Source organism: Podarcis muralis, chromosome 13, assembly GCF_964188315.1.
Source record: "Podarcis muralis chromosome 13, rPodMur119.hap1.1, whole genome shotgun sequence".
NCBI lineage: Eukaryota > Metazoa > Chordata > Lepidosauria > Squamata > Lacertidae > Podarcis > Podarcis muralis.
In genome coordinates, this window is record NC_135667.1 from 32686636 (window position 1) to 32703498 (window position 16863).

Below are 16863 nucleotides of genomic sequence, written 5' to 3' on the forward strand. Positions count from 1 at the left end.
TCTGTTGCTCTTAAGCAGTGATCTGACGGGGCACAATCTGCTGGGAATTTCTCCAATGCAGCCCCCCCCCCATTGAAATGAATGGGATCTACGCAATACAATCCTCTGGATTATCTTTTCAGTGCTGGGTCTGTGCAACATGTAAAGTAATAGATGAGAATGCCTTTGCACATGTGCAGAGGGCTCATGGTAGGCCCTCCATGCATGAGCAGTCAGAGGGAGGCATAAAAAGGTAAAGGGACCCCTGACCATTAGGTCCAGTCGTGACCGACTCTGGGGTTGCAGCGCTCATCTCACTTTATTGGCCGAGGGAGCCGGCGTACAGCTTCCAGGTCATGTGGCCAGCATGACTAAGCCACTTCTGGCGAACCAGAGCAGCGCACGGAAACGTCGTTTACCTTCCCACCGGAGCGGTACCTATTTATCTACTTGCGCTTTGATGTGCTTTCGAACTGTTAGGTGGGTAGGAGCTGGGACCGAGCAACGGGAGCTCAACCTGTCGCGGGGATTCGAACCGCTGACCTTCTGATCAGCAAGTCCTAGGCTTTGTGGTTTAAACCACAGCGCCACCTAGAGGGAGGCATAACTGCCTCCTAAACTTTCAACATTTTCATTTTTTCTGTCTTATATTTGAATGAATTCTTAAACATTCATTGCCTGCCCCAGCTGTGGTCTGAGGCGACTAGTGGGATCTCTGGAGCATTTTCACATTGTCCCTGATTATTATTATTTATTATTATTATTTATTGAATTTTATATACCGCCCTATGCCCAGAGGTCTCAGGGTGGTTCATAAAATAAAATCAAAATAGAAAAACCTCAAAATACATAATCAAAACAACAACAACAAACACAACCCAATAACACCCCCCCAAAAAACCACCCAACATTTTAAAAGGGCATAGGATGTCAATCAAATCAACCAAAGGCCTGGTTAAAAAGGAACATTTTTGCTTGGTGCCTAAAGGTGTATATAATGAATGCGTCAGGCAAAGTTTCCTGGGGAGAGAATTCCACAGATGGGGAGCCACTGCAGAGAAGGCCCGTTCTCATGTTGCCACCCTCCAGACCTCTCGAGGAGGAGGCACATGAAGAAGGGCCTCAGAAGATGATCTCAGGGTCTGGGTCGTCTGCTTCAACAATCACTCATAGCTGAGTAGGTTCATATGGAAAGAGCCGGGTCTTGAGGTACTGCGGTCCTGAGCCATTTAAGCATTTATAGGTCAAAACCAGCACTTTGAACTGGGTCCGGAGACTAATTGGTAGCCAGTGCAGTCGGACCAGGATCAATGTAATATGCTTGAGTTCATCTGGCACATTTTGAAGGGTGAAAACGTGATTGCTTTAGTGGTTCTGTCCCATGTTTAAGAGGCAACCTTCTACAGCAGTGCTGTGCTGGAATTTTTAAAAAATTTCTAAGTGCAGAGTTCTTTCCCAGCACGCATTGTGTTCACCTCGTTGATCATGGCCACATAGGGGAAATGGAGCATTTATGGTTTTAACATGAAATCCTCTCGAACATCTTCCCACTTAGCGGCTACTAGTGGGATCTGCAACAAAAGCTTGTGTCTCTTGTCCTGGGCGCCAGCCAGCCCTGCCCTGCCCTCCTCTGTTCCAGCATGCGAAGCTGTAATAGACTCAGGCAGCCCAGTTTCCCTCTTTCCCTTCCCTTTTCAATGTCCTGTTTTTCCATTTCAAGTCGGCATTCATCATTCCATGGCTCTTCTTGGTTACACAGAGTATTCCCAGTCCTCATTAGGCTCTTTGTTGTGTAGCCTTCTTTAGGGCATTTTTCTTTGGGCTTGTGGTTCCCCCAAACGCCTTGATAACCTTCCTATTGTTTATCAGTGGCCCCATTATGGATCCCTTGCAGTTGGCTGGCATGAGGGGTGGTGGTGAAAGGAATTTGCTATCAGAAAAAAGCGACAGGATGAAGCAGAGCAGAATAGCAGTCCTCTGTGTAGGAAAGTTTTAAGCATCTGAGCTGGTTCATGAAAAGAGGCAGCTGCCTTGCGTGCTTCCAGGCGGTCTCCTCTGGCCTGGCCTGATCTTCAAACCCGACCTTTGGGCTGTGCCATCTGTGCACCGAATCTACAATGGCATACGGAAGAGGAATTCTCAGCAGCTACCCCAACCGTTATAGAACTTCCTACGTTAATGCAGCAGCAAATGCATATTTGGGATGTGTATGTATGTGGACAGCTCTGGCCAATCCAAGACTCCCTCGGCATGTGTACTTGTGTGTAGTACAAGGACATTTCTTGCATATCTTTTATGTATAGCACCAAGTGCATTTTTTGTGTGCATAACACATGAAGAGAAAGCAAGCATGGGCAGGTCTGTGTGGTTTCTTCCTTCACATCGTGCAGGATAAAAAGGTAAAGGGACCCCTGACCATTAGGTCCAGTTGTGACCGACTCTGGGGTTGCGGCGCTAATCTCGCTTTATTGGCCGAGGGAGCCGGCTTCCAGCTTCAGGGTCATGTGGCCAGCATGACTAAGCCGCTTCTGGCAAAACCAGAGCAGTGCACGGGAACGCTGTTTACCTTCCTGCAGGAGCGGTACCTATTTATCTACTTGCACTTTGAGGTGCTTTCGAACTGCTAGGTTGGCAGGAGCAGGGACCGAGCAATGGGAGCTCACCCCGTCATGGGGATTCGAACCGCCGACCTTCTGATCGGCAAGTCCTAGGCTCTGTGGTTTAACCCACAGTGCCACCTGCGTCCCTTATCGTGCAGGATACTGACTGCAAAATGTAGCATTCTGAGAAGGTTGGCGGCTGCTGCTTCTTCTTCTTCTTCTTCTTCTTCTTCTTCTTCTTCTTCTTCTTCTTCTTCATCTTCATCTTTTTCTCTCATTGTGAAAATGTGAAGTTTCTAGATCTTGTGACTGTTTGACTGTCAATAGAAAGAATATGAAGAAAGCTTAGAGAACGTAGTACATAGATAGATATACTGTGCGTATACATACGAATGGGGTGTTGTTGTTCAGTGACCATTACAGCTCTTTCAGTCTGGGAAAAGTAACCGCCCTGGAAAGCCATGACCCGTCCGGGTAAATAGTACTGAGTTTACATAGTCCGCTGGTCTGACTCTGTATCATACAACTTCCTGGGTTCCTCTGCCCACCCTGACAAGTAGAAGCAGAATAAATTATGAGGAACTGTGCAAATGTAATGCAGACATTCTGTTTCATGAACTTTTATTCAAGGCTTCAGAATCCAGCTTTCCTTGGTCCAGAATTTTACCCTGCCAGATTCTTGGGTACAGGACATCCTGTCTGGGCCAGGATTAGGGGCTGGTCTACGTGGCCCCATGGAATCCTTCCCAGCTCAGTGATTTTAGGTAACACTGTGTACCAGCTGCTCTTAGAAAACAGTGTCCCTTCTGGCTGTGTTCCTTTCTGATGGGACCAGAGCTTCTTCCTTCCTTCTGCCAGTTACTTGGCTGTGACGAGGAAGATTTTTGCCTAATTGCTTTCAATTCCCTGGCCATCGTTCTTTTTCCATTTCGCGGCTGAAACAGCATTGGGCAGAAGGAGCGGAGCTGATTCTAGGGAGAGAGAGAGAGAACAACGCCAAAAGGTTTCACAGCCTATAGGTGCCGATATGTCACATTCCCAAGGGACGTGGGTTGCGCTGTGGGTAAAACCTCAGCGCCTAGGACTTGCCGATCGTATGGTCGGCGGTTCGAATCCCCGTGGCGGGGTGAGGTCCCGTCGTTCAGTCCCAGCTCCTGCCCACCTAGCAGTTCGAAAGCACCCTTAAGTGCAAGTAGATAAATAGGTACCGCTTTATAGCGGGAAGGTAAATGGCGTTTCCGTGTGCTGCGCTGGTGCTGGCTCGCCAGAGCAGCTTCGTCACGCTGGCCACGTGACCCGGAAGTGTCTCTGGACAGCGCTGGCCCCCGGCCTCTTAAGCGAGATGGGCACGCAACCCCAGAGTCGGTCACGACTGGCCCGTACGGGCAGGGGTACCTTTACCTTTTTATGTCACATTCCCAGGTCCGCTAGACTAGAGCACACAGAGCACAGAAAGAAAGGTGCCTTATAGCAGGTTGGATTATTTGTCTATCTAGCTCAGTTTGCCTACACTGACTGGCAGCAGCTTTCCAAGGTTTCAGGCCTCTGATCCCCCAACCTGGCACTCTCCAGATGTTTTACACTACAACTCCCATCAGCCCCAGTTAGCATGGCTACCATGGCTGGGACGGATGGGAGTTGTAGTTGTAGCACCAGATTATAGAAGGCTGGCCTACACTGGATGGCCCAGGAGGAAAACAGAAAGAGAGAGAAAGGGACCAAGATAAAATGAAATAAATTAAAATGTTGTGCTGCCACACATACCTATGAAAGTAGAACACGGCCTTATACCACGTCAGACTGCCTATCTATTTAGCTTGGTACAGTGGTACCTCAGGTTAAGTACTTAATTTGTTCCGGAGGTCCGTACTTAACCTGACACTGTTCTTAACCTGAAGCACCACTTTAGCTAATGGGGCCTCCAGCTGCTGCTGTGCCACCGGAGGACGATTTCTGTTCTCATCCTGAAGCAATGTTCTTAACCTGAAGCACTATTTCTGGGTTAGCGGAGTCTGTAACCTGAAGCGTATGTAACCTGAAGCGTATGTAACCTGAGGTATCACTGTATTTGCCGACTGACAAACTCTGGCAGTGGCTTTCCAGGGTTTCCAGCAAAAGTCTTCTCCATCATCTGCTACCTGATCGTTTTCACTGGAGGTGTTGGGGATTGAAGCTGGGGCCTTCTCCATGTAAGCAGGTGCCGTTATCCCTGGGGATGGACAGATTAGTCTGTTTCTGGCCCGTGCCACTGCTGTATGTGTTCACTCATAAATCTGCTTTGTCCCTGATTCTACATTAATGCCTGATTTGTGTGGGTGGGGTGGGGTGGAATAATCTGCACAAAAAATAATAATCACATTTTAATGTGCGTTTTTAAAACACATTCCCCCTTGAAACATGTTTAGAAATGCAGATTTTTATCTCAAAATGAGTAATTTTTTTAAAACACTTTTTTTTTTGAGCTGAGAACTGCATCAAAGCATTTGGAAAAGTGCACAGTGCAGCTCAGAACAGAGCTATTCATTAGTCCAATAGTTGTGGATCTGGTCAGTCTGTATCAGGATTTGCAAACATTAGATTCCTCAAGCACCCCTGAACTGTGGTTCCTTCCTTCCTAATTTAAGACTTGGAACAGCATCTTGCCTTGCTTTGTTCCTTGTTCTTGTCCCTCCCCCTTTTAATGTTTGGTCTTCCAGGCATGGGTGGCGTTCCTCTTTTATGTTGTTAATGATGCATTTCTATTCTATATATGTGCGTGGGCTTTTATTTAATTGAATGCATTTAAATACTAATTCTTTTGGTAACCACAATTCCAACCCCCCCCCCTCCCCAAACAGAAAAAGGCACGTTAGAGAATAGGAAAAAAATGGAACGTAGAAGGGAAACAAATTATCTGCAACACGAAATGGTATATAGGGGGAAACCCTTCAAAAAAAACCACACCCCATTCCTCTTTGCTTATCTGAATTTCAGTTTTCTTTGCCTGGGATTAGCTGGGAAATATATTTCCTTATTATCAACTCAGCTTGTTAGGCAGGCGATTGGGCTGGCCGTTGATTTAATTTAGATATGTTTTGCTTAACACTTCTGACAGTTCCTTCACCCACCCATGGGATTTTTCCCATGCCAGCAAGGAGGCCATGTGACATGCAGGGCACTCAGGGAAGCCAATATATCTAAGTCCCATCTTTGCTAGGAAGTTGTTTGACAGCCTTGAGCAAGTCACTTGGACTTAGCTGTCTCTCTCCTCCCCCCGCCGTCACTTTGTAAAATGATCGTAATAGCAAATCATCACAAGTTGAATGCACACACCATACATTCAACTTGCTTGGCTTCCCCCAAATAATCCTGGGTAGTGTAGCTTGTTAAGGGTGCTGGGAATTGTAGCTCAGGGGGGTAAACTCGTGTTCCCTTTGGGTGGGAGCTTTGTTCTTTAACTGTATGGTGTGTATGCAGTCATAATGAGCGCAGTGGGCTGATAAACCATCAGCCTTTTAATGGATTAATAACTTTGCTAGTAGGGACAGCTATCTATAGGTGCTTTTAGAAATACTGAAAAGAGGTGCAAGAAGTTATTTGCACACCCCCTTTCGCGATACAAACCCATCCAAGGCAGTTTTTAAGCAATGCAAAAATACATAAAATAAAAACCCACAGCAAACGAGAGAGAAAGAGATGAATCCTTCCTACAGGGAAGTTAGTGGTAGACTGAATTAATCAAACATAGCACTCATAGCCTTCTTGATTTTTTATGTTGTTCATTCGGAACTCCAAGTAGTTTCCCACTTTTTTAAGCACATGGGTGACATTTCTCTCCATCCCCATGAGACAGAAAGAAGGTGGTCACAAAAACTGATTTTTCAAGAGACCTGGGTGAAGGTCAGATCCCTAGAATTACCATATCTAATGCTCACTTTTTTTTGGTCAAATGATGTTACAAAAATTAAGGTGCACATTAGATTCAATGGCACATTTACATTCCCCAGCAAATGCTTTTGGGGGGGGGGGCTTCAAGGTTCTGAAAATTGATGGCACATTAGATTCAAGTAAATACCTGTACAATAATACCTGTACAAGCCTCCAAAAAAACATAGAGCTGAAAGAGGAAGTGGGAAAGAGAGTCACTCTCCCAACTTCCTCCTTTGGCTCTATGTACTTTTCAAGGGAGAGGGTTAAAAAGGCAACTGCCCTGATGGCAATTTAGGAAGGCTTAGAGGTTAGGCTTTAGGATAACAACATGAGAGCAAAACACAGCCATCCTGTGGGTTTTGGAATTGACTTTGGATTTCTCTCTTTTTAAAAAATTCTCCTCCTCGCTCTGTTTCGGATTGCCAGTTTTTACCAGCCTTCTGCCTCCACTGCCAGCCCGACATGGAGGAATTTAGCAGGAGAAGCTAAACTTCTAAAGTACAGTCGTACCTTGGTTGTCGAACGCCTTGGTACTTGTACGTTTTGGCTCCCGAATGCCGCAAACCGAGAAGTGACTGTTCCTGTTTGCGAACTATTTTTGGAAGCCGATGTCTGATGGGGCTTCTGCGGCTTCCGATTGGCTGCAGGAGCTTCCTGCAGCCAATCAAAAACCGTGCTTTGGTTTCCGAACGTTTTGGAAGTCAAACGGTCTTCCGGAACGGATTCCGTTCAAGAAGTGAGTGTGGCCGCTCAGTAATAAATGGGAAGTTGGCAGCCCAGCCTTCAGTTGCCATGACAGAAGAAGAGGAGTTTGGATTTGATATACCACTTTATCACTACCCAAAGGAGTCTCAAAGCAGCTAACATTCTCCTTTCCCTTCCTTCCCCACAACAAACACTCTGTGAGGTGAGTGAGGCTGAGAGACTTCAAAGAAGTGTGACTGGCCCAAGGTCACCCAGCAGCTGTATGTGGAGGAGCAGGGAATCGAACCCGGTTCACCAGATTACGAGTCCACCGCTCTTAACCACTACACCACACTGGCTCTCAGGATGACAGGATACGTGACTCCTCTGCCATGTGATTCTGGAGCCGCTAGGCTTTGACCCTGTGCTGCATTTGAGGCCTTCGCTGCTGCCCCTTATTGAGCCCACAGCTCTTTCCTCCAACCCACCCAGCTGGGTGCTCAGCTTGCCCCACTGCTTCAGCAGTCGGATTCCAAGAGGGGACACCCATCTGCCTGGCTTCTGGCTCAGAAAGGAGTTGGTTTCATTTATTGGCTGGTGACGGATGAGAACCCTGCACATCCTCAGAGGCACTTGCTACAGCCAACATTTGTGGACTGAGCCCTGCCCAAGAAATCTGCGTTAAACTCCCTATTTAGCCAGCTCTGACCGCCCCCCACCCTATGCTGGAGTCCTGAGCTGCTCCCGCTTTCAGTTGTTTCAACACCATACATGGTCCGTCTCACTCCCAAAGCTTCCAGGCAGCAAAAGCTTCCTTGTCAAAATGTCTCCGGAAAGGGAGAGTCTCTTTCAGCTATTTTATTTATTATTATTTTTTTGGATGGTCTGTAGCTCCAGAGTCAAGCACATGAGAAAGGCTCCGGGTTCAGTCCCTGGTACCTCCAGGTAGAGACAGCTGGAGACCCCTGCCTGAACCAAGAGAGAGCCATTGCCAGGCAGTGTAGACAATGGCGAGTGTCCTTTCCACCCTGTGGCCAACCAAGATGGGAAGCCTGCAAGCCGGGGAGCTGAGTGTAACAAGCACTCTTCTCACTTGTCCCAGCCACTATCTTCCAAGAATTTCTCCATTTTTCTTTTTTAAAGCCTTCCAAGTTGATGGTCAACACTGCCTCTTGTGGGTGTGAATTTTGCTTAGCAGTGTGAAGAAGTACAATTTCACTTTCATGTCTTTCACTTTCTCCTTTGTTATCATCACCTTTCTCAATATTCTATTATTATTTCTCTTAATATTATTTCTTACTGTGTTTGGGTAAGGAACACCCTCCCACCAGATGTCAAGGAAATAAACAACTATCTGACTTTTAGAAGACATCTGAAGGCAACCCTGTTTAGGGAAGTTTTTAATGTTTGCTGTTTTATTGTGGTTTTTAATATCCTGTTGGGAGCTGCCCAGTGTGGCTGGGGAGGCCTGGCCAGATGGGCAGGGTATAAGTAATAAATGATGATGATGATGAACAGTTTGAAGGACACTGTGTGAGATACAGGGAAGGGAAGATCTGCCAGGGTGAGAGCTGGGAGGGTACATCTTTTTCTGTTTGGGACAAAAGTTAAGGTACCCTTGTGAGATAGAATCTTGTATTCTTTTACGTATCTCTTGGCTTCTTTTTTCCTTTCTATTATTCCTCGTGTGGGTTAGCTTCTCTTGTACAGTGGTACCTCGGGTTAAGTACTTAATTCGTTCCGGAGGTCCGTTCATAACCTGAAACTGTTCTTAACCTGAAGCACCACTTTAGCTAATGGGGCCTCCTGCTGCCGCCGCGCCACCAGAGCACGATTTCTGTTCTCATCCTGAAGCAAAGTTCTTAACCCGAGGTAATATTTCTGGGTTAGCAGAGTCTGTAACCTGAAGCTTATGTAACCTGAAGCGTATGTAACCTGAGGTACCACTGTATTGCATTGTGGAGAAAATTTAATAAGATTTTATTTTTTTTAAAGTACTCTTTCACAAAATGCATGTAGTGGGATAGCTCAGTTGGTAGAGCATGAGACTGTTAATCTCGGGGACACGGGTTCAAGCCCCATGTTGGGCAAAAAGATTCGTTCATTTCAGGGGGGGTTGGACTAGCACTAGATGATCTTTGTGGTCCCTTCCAAGTCGACATTTCTATGATTCTATGAATGTAGAGCTGCACAGAAAGATGCTTCTGTTTTGGCCTTTAGTGGTACAAATCATCCCAGGTTAAGCCCCCAGTATCTCTTGATAGCGAAAGACCCCTGTTTGAAATCCTTGAGAGCCAACTGTCAGTCATTGTAAATAAACAGTAGCACGGTTAGGTGACCTGATTTGGTATCAGCAGTTTTCTATCTTCCTTATCTGCCTGATAATAAGTACAGAGTCGGTAGCTGGTAACTACTCCAGATTTTGTTTCTCATCAGACGAGGGGGTGTTCTTGTAAACGTGGCGGGAGATTCATTCATTCGTTCATTGCAAAAATGCCCTGGCCTTTTCTGTTTTTTTCCTGAATGACGCCTGCAGCCTCGTTTTTCTAACAAATACACCCACACCATCCACCTTAAATGCGCTGTTACGCCGTCCAAGTTGCTGCAACACAATTTGGACTCCCACCTTTTTCCTGCGTTTGGTGCTTTTTCCAAATCTGATACCAGATTTCCCTTTCTTTGCTGTTGAGAGCTTTTTCCTCTTTTTTTTTAAAAAAAATCCTGTCTGCGTGGTGTTTTGTTTTCCCAGTTTGTGGCTATGACTGTTAAGTTCTGTGTTGTATGAGCTCGCCATCTGTGTGTTGGGTTGATTGATCCACCTTCTCCCTCAGCGTCTGATAGCTGAGAAGTCTCACTCAGTGGTTATGTCACAGATTTCCCTTTTCACTTTAGCAGGGAGGCATTCAAAACAGACGGTGAAGGAGTATGTGTGTGTCTTTCTATAAGGAAGTGTACAGAGGCAGCTGCGTCATGAAATGGGGCAAAATGGCTGCCTTGGGTATCAGGTGTTGGGGTGCTCCTAAAGGAAGGGCGGGGAATCCTTTTCAACCTGAGGGCCACAGTTTCACAGGGGCAAGCTTCTGGGGGCCACATCTCTAAGGTAGGTGGGGCCAGAGGCAAAATGGGGTGGAGCCATGGGGTGTGACCTACCTTTGTGTAGTAGGCTACATTCCAGCCATGAAAAATCCTGAGCTACACACACACACACACACACACACACACACACACACACATCCATTCAGGAAAGCAAAAGCCATTCTTAAAACCCAAGGGCGCTTAGCTTTGTTTCCTCCTTGTTTTGTTTTATTTAATTTACTAGCAGCCATGCACCTGGTGTTGCTTGGGAAATCTAAGCCCCCTTCCACCAAATCAGTGCTGTTTTGAAATCTGTGGTTGAAATCTGCATTTTTGAAAGGTTCAGTCCGCCATCTTGATTCAAAATGGCTTCCAATTGTATCCAAAAGCCTGCTCCTTGTTCTGAGGAACCAACATGTGAAATTTGGTTGCGATATCTTGAGAGATGTACAGATGCATAGCAGACAACTGATCAAAATCTTATATTATATTATATTATATTATATTATATTATATTATATTATATTATATTATATGTCTTTATCCTCCTGTATTCCAGGTGAAAACTGCCCCCCCAGAGCACTTCACAACAGTTAAAGCCAGCTCTCAATTCCACTGGCAGATGTTGTGTAATGTGCATAAATGAAAATAAGACACAGGCTTACAAACTATTTTTGAAAAAATAAAAATTCCCAGACAAAGGGGAGGAAAAAGCTTAGAAGAAGGAGCCATGCTGTGCTGTGTCTCACTCCTGTTTCTTGCCATCTCCCATAGCTGGAGTTTGCCAGGACCTGGCGTTTCCTGCTAAATGCCCGTCTGTCCCTGATTGTAACATGGACTCCATGTTTGAAGATGACATCAGCATCCTTACCCAAGATGCTTTGGTCCAGGAGGATGACTGGCTGGACAGCCCCAACACCGACCTCTCCAGCGAGATGTGTTCTGCTTCCCACTTTGCTCTCATCACGGCCTACGATGACATCAAGAACCGCCTGACAGGGCTGGAGCGGGAGAACGCTAGCCTCAAGCGGAAACTGAAGATGTATGAGATTAAGGTGAGTGGCGGTTTGTAGATGCCTTTGCTCCTGTTTGCTTTCCTGGTGATCTGTTAATGGTTCGACGGGTCAAAGCCAGTAGGTAGCACAAGTGGCTGATATTTTAAATAAATAAATAAGATTACATTAGCCTTCTCTGCTCCCAGTCCTTTATAATTTTCCAGAGAAGTGCTGCTCTTGATGCTCAAAATGGGAGAACTAAGGGGGAGCAGGGCCTTTTGGATAGCAGCCCCCCAAACTCCAGAATACCCTGCCAAAGGAAGACTGGTCTTTGCTCAAATTCATGTTTAAATATTTTTTAATGGGCATTTTCTTTGAAATTGATGATCAAGGACTTCGAAGCTGCAATCCAGTAAACATGTACCTGGAAGCAAGTCCCACTGAAGTCTTACTTCTGAGTAGGCATGCAAAGGTTTCCCACTGCTAAAAAAAATGTGCAGCACCTTTATGGCTGGTTTTGATAATTATTGTACATCACCTAGTTGTTTTTATCAGTCTTCTGTTCAAGGCGCCAGTGTGGCACAGTGATTAGAGTGTTGGATTACAGCCAGTGAGGTCTGGGTTCAAACCCCCCCCCCCCGGTCATGAAAATTCCTGAGTTGACCTTGCATCAGTCATACCCTCAGCCAAATTTTATCTCACAGGGTAGTTGTGAAGATGCTTTTTTAAAAGGTGTTGTTGTTTTTAATTTGGTATATTGATTCATTTATTTTAGTAGTGCTGTTGTTCCTTATGTTTTTACTGTTGATTTTAATTCTGTTGCTGTTTTTATTGTTTAGGTCTGTTGTACATTGTTGGGAGGCGGGGAGGTAATTGCAGAAAGGCAGCATAAAAATATTAAAACAAATTTAACATTGGAGGGGGTGAAGGCTTCGAGTTCACTGGAGGAAAGGTGGGATAGGAATAGAATAAATAAATAAAATTAACAGTTCTGGTTATGAGAACCAGTGTGGTGTAGGAGTTAGTATGTCAGGCTTGAACCTGGGAGATCAGGGTTCAAATCCCCACTCAGCCATGAAGCTGAGTGTGAGAATGAGATAATATTATGTGTGTTTATATATAGATATATATTAAATTAATTGCTGGTTTTATATTTTAAAATTTGCTATTGCACCTGAGGTTTGGGCTGTGGCCCACGAAATGTTGTGCCACTACTCATCACCTTGTCTTTAATACTAACCCATGTTATATAAAACCTATACAGTTGTACCTTGGTTTTCAAACAGCCTAGTTCTCAAACATTTTTGCTCCCAAACAATTGAAATCCAGAAGTTTTTGAACGTTCCTTTTGAAGCCGAACGTCCGACGGGGCTTCCATGGCTTCCGATTGGCTGCAGGATCTTCCTGCAGCCAATCAGGAACTGCACTTTGGGTTTCCAATGTTTTGGAAGTTGAATGGATTTCCAAAGTATGACTGTACATTAAATGCTTCATACTGCTTTATTATTGTTCCCCACTTTGCCTGCTTTCCCCAGTATTTCTGCAATGTGCATTTTCTTTTTTTAAGAGAGTAAATGCTTGGTGTTTTTTCCCCTTGTGCTCCTGGCCGGCAGTTCCCACTGATTAGCGAGTTTGGAGAGGAGCGCATCTTCCCATCCTACGACTCCAAGGAGGCCTCTCTTCTGAAAAGCGAGAAAGCCAACCTCCAGCAGCAGCTGAATCAATTCCAGCGCGAGGTGAGCAGGGCTTCCCGACATGCTTGGAAAGCAGCTTTTAAAGAGCGAAAGCACTTGACTTGGCCATCTTGGCTTGTGGCTTTTTGTGTTATTGTCTGTAATAGGTAAGGCGTACGGGACGATTGCCTCATGGATTGCGGCACGTTGCTCAAGAACATGTGCCTGCAAATTTAGTTATTCCTTTTGCCAGCTAGGTACCCCAACGGAATCACAGGCAAGGGCACAGTACTATATTAAGAGCCGCAGAAAATACTGAAAGGCATACAGTAGTGACAACGATGTATTTATAAGACGAGGCAACTTTTTATTTCAAGTGTACGTTTCAACAAGGTTTACAAAGATCCATAATAGCACAAGAATCATATTAAAGAATGCTCTAAGCAGCTGACAAATATCATTACACTTGGAAAATGTACGTCTCAGCAAGTCTTACAAAAAAACCCATTATTATTATTATTATTATTATTATTATTATTATTATTATTATTGATAATGCTCTAAGCAGCTGATGACAGGCTTCTGGATAGCATCCTGTTTGAGAAAATCTTCTCCAGATGATAACACCTGAAGTTCTCACAAATGGGAGGACTTCAGGAATGGCTGTCTCTCCAAAGAAATTACTCTATTCCAATGCAAGGATCCAAAATTTTGGGCAGGGGTTTTTCTTTTTCATTTTTGGTGTTTGCCAGCTTGCTACCCCCCTCCTGCTGTGACCAGCTCCCCTCTCCCAAAACACGCAGAGAAGTGAAAAGAGCAGAGCAGAGGTTGTGCTACTTGGGAAAGACCTCCGGAGATGACGAGCCTTAGAGTGTGGTGGGAAGGCAGGGACCTTTCAGTCCTCACAACTGCCTTCTTGGAGCAAGACCTACTGGGAAGAGCTTCTGGGATCACTAGGCCTGCACTGTTTTGGTTTCTGGAATAAAGAATTTCCACTGACACCAGATTTTCCTTTGCTTGCTGAGCTACGCTTGATTCCAGCTCCTGACACCGGTGTGCGGAGGGACTGGCTGCCTCCCCACATCAGCGGCCCAGGAAGTCTTCCAACCCCAAAGGAATCATTATTTTAGTGGGGCAGCACCTGCCATGTGGAACTGCCTGCCTGTTGATGTCCCTACCTTCACTGTACTGTTTTGGAGGCTTGCTAAAAACTCACTTCTTTTTCAGCAAGCCTGTTCCAGCACAGGACTTGGTTTTATTGGGCTCATCTTTGCTTTCAGTGTGGAGAACTGAACTTAAGACTGGGGGAAATGGGGAACTGAAATTGGCAGTTCTCAGCAACCTTCAGGTCCCAGGTAGCTTGGCCACACAGCTCCTAAACGTGCTGCTATTTCTGCAGCTTCACAGAGAAAGAGTTTGCTGGCGTGTGTGTGAACCAGTGCTGAAGTGAGTCGTTCACACTACACATTTCCCTATTTAGGGGGAAGGAGTGGACAAACTTTGCCCAATGCACCTCTTTAATTCCACTGCAGTTTCGTGGCAAAGGGGGGAGAACACACTTTACTGTTCCAACTCCCAGAAATTCCATAGCACAGAACAGGTCCTAGCAGCAAAGGACAGGAAGATAGGGTTTCACATGTCTCAAAGCACACCTTCAAACTAGGTGAGGCTGGCCTGGTTTGCACGATCAGGTCCCTGCTTAATAAGCCGCAATATGCATGAGCTGCGTACATGGAGATTCTCTGCAGCAGCTTTCCTCCCTCCCCACTTTTGCATGAGAGACTGAGCAAACCAGGACCCAGCTGTTAGCCATAGTTTCCCATTATGTGCAAACTCAGAAACTATGGTTAATGGCTTGCAAACTACAAATTACCCGCCGTTTTGCAGGCGCACAGAATGGGTTAATTTTTGGATCCTGGCTTGTTCAGCCACTTACACGAAGGGCGGAGGAACGTGGCTGAAAAAGGATTGCTTGCAGTTGCACACCGCTCATTCATATTTGATGGACGCTCCTCAAATGACACATGTACCTGGCTCTAAATTCAGTGTGGCTTATTTCCCCTCTGACTCGTGCTTCAGGTGGGCTGCCTGCTTTGTTTTGTTTTCAACTACCTACACAGTTATCAGCTCAGCTGTTGGTTTGGCACCCACCCCCTCCCATCCATAGCCATATAAAAAAACCTAAATCTACTCTGAGAAAGGCTGTGTGAGCATGTGGCTTTATGATTGACACAAGGGCCAGCCTATCAGCTCTGTGCATTGTAGCCTTGCTCTCAGAAAGTTCGTTTCACGACTGATTCCCAGGGCTGGCAGGCAGGCCAGGTCTGTGCAGATCTGATCCGAGCCAGGTTACCCGTGAGCTTAATCTGGGGCAGGAGATGGTAATGAATATCTAAAAAGGCAACGAGCGTGCTGTCGCCTTGTCTCCAGCCTTAGTGATCAGGCAGTTCCAGGATCATATGTTGCTTGCTGCTGCTGCTGCTGAGCCATGACTTCCGCCTTTTTTCTTCCCCTCCACCCCCGCCCACCAGCTGCAGAAAAGCAAGGAGAGGGAAGAACAGCTGGGTGAGATGATCCAAGCCTATGAGAAGCTGTGTGTGGAGAAGACTGACCTTGAGTCGGAGCTGGGGCAGATGGTGGGTTTCATTTAGCATTCTGGCCGGATGCAAGGCATGCTGTAAGCCTCCTTTGCATGTACCTGTTAGCATGACGTGTCTGTAAAATGAGATGGGGCTCATGTTTTGTAGCTGTTCTGGCTTGCAGCACAGCTTTGCTGCTGCTGCACACTTCTGTTTCGAAACGAAGATTTGGAGAATCTGCAAGATGTCCAACCCGGGGAGTTCAGTTGCTGATCAGAAGGAACTTTTTCTCATTTCAGCTGTTTAGGCATCAGGTGGCAGGTTTCTTGGGCAGTAAGAAAGGCTTTTGCTTTCCCTGATTTTATGATAAGTTTAAATTTGTGTTTTCCCTCTCCCCATAAAACAATCCGCCATGATTCTTAAGAGTGGAGTGGTAGAAGACTGAAAAAATAAAAATGTTGACTTTGGGTCACATTAATCATCCATTTGGACTTGCCTCTTATGCTCCACTTACAGTCAGCCAGAGTTTGCTGGGAAGTTCTAGGATAGGCATGGTCTTTTGACAGGAATGATCAGGGAATATAGGAAGATAAGTTGCCTACCACTAAACCACCGAGCCTCTTGGACTTGATGATCAGAAGGTTAGCAGTTTGAATCCCCGCAACAGGGTGAGCTCCTGTTGCTCTGTCCCAGCTCCTGCCAACCTAGCAGTTCAAAAGCACACCAGTTCAAGTAGATAAATAGGTACCGCTGTGGTGAGAAGGTAAACGGCGTTTCCATGTGCTTTGGTTTCCGTCACGGTGTCCCGTTGCACCAGAAGCGGTTTAGTCATGCTGGCCACATGACCCGGATAGCTGTCTGTGGACAAATGCCAGCCCCTTCAACCTGAAAGTGAGAAGAGCGCTGCAACCCCATAGTCGCCTTTGACTGGACTTAACCATCCAGAGTTCCTTTACCTTTTACATACACTGGCAGTGGTGCTGCAGGGTACCAGATCAGGAGTCTCTTTCAGCTCTACTTGGAGAAGCTGGGGATTGAACCTGCGACCTTCTGCATGCAGTTCAGATGCTCTGCCACCGAGCTACAGGCCATGCAGTAGATTTGTCCTGAAAGAAGGCATATACCCTATTTTTCTGTGTATAAGACTAGGTTTTTCCCCTAAAAAAATGATGTCAAAAATTAGGGGGCATCTTATACACGGATGGTGCCGAGGGTGGTCTGGCGATTGGTTGTTGCCCCCAAAATAGTGGGCGTCTTATACATGGGGGCGTCATATAGACAGAAAAATACAGTAAGTTTTTGAAACAGATTTTCAGCTTCTGCAAGTAGGTCCTTATGCAGTACTTGAGCTTTTGGCTATTGTTGCTTC

General features: G+C 45.8%; 1 protein-coding gene across 3 annotated transcripts in view; it reads left to right on the top strand.

The window, feature by feature from the left end:
* TBKBP1 (TBK1 binding protein 1) overlaps positions 1-16863 on the top strand; it is a 67933-nt gene that overhangs the window by 2735 nt on the left and 48335 nt on the right. For 2 of the 3 annotated variants that reach the window (XM_028701769.2, XM_028701770.2), the window contains exons 2-4: positions 11022-11302; positions 12856-12978; positions 15447-15551. In XM_028701769.2, coding sequence (XP_028557602.2) covers positions 11081-11302; positions 12856-12978; positions 15447-15551 — 450 coding nt within the window. In that variant the 5' untranslated portion in view covers positions 11022-11080. The remainder of the gene's footprint in view (positions 1-11021; positions 11303-12855; positions 12979-15446; positions 15552-16863) is intronic. The other variant, XM_028701771.2, reaches the window with a different exon arrangement.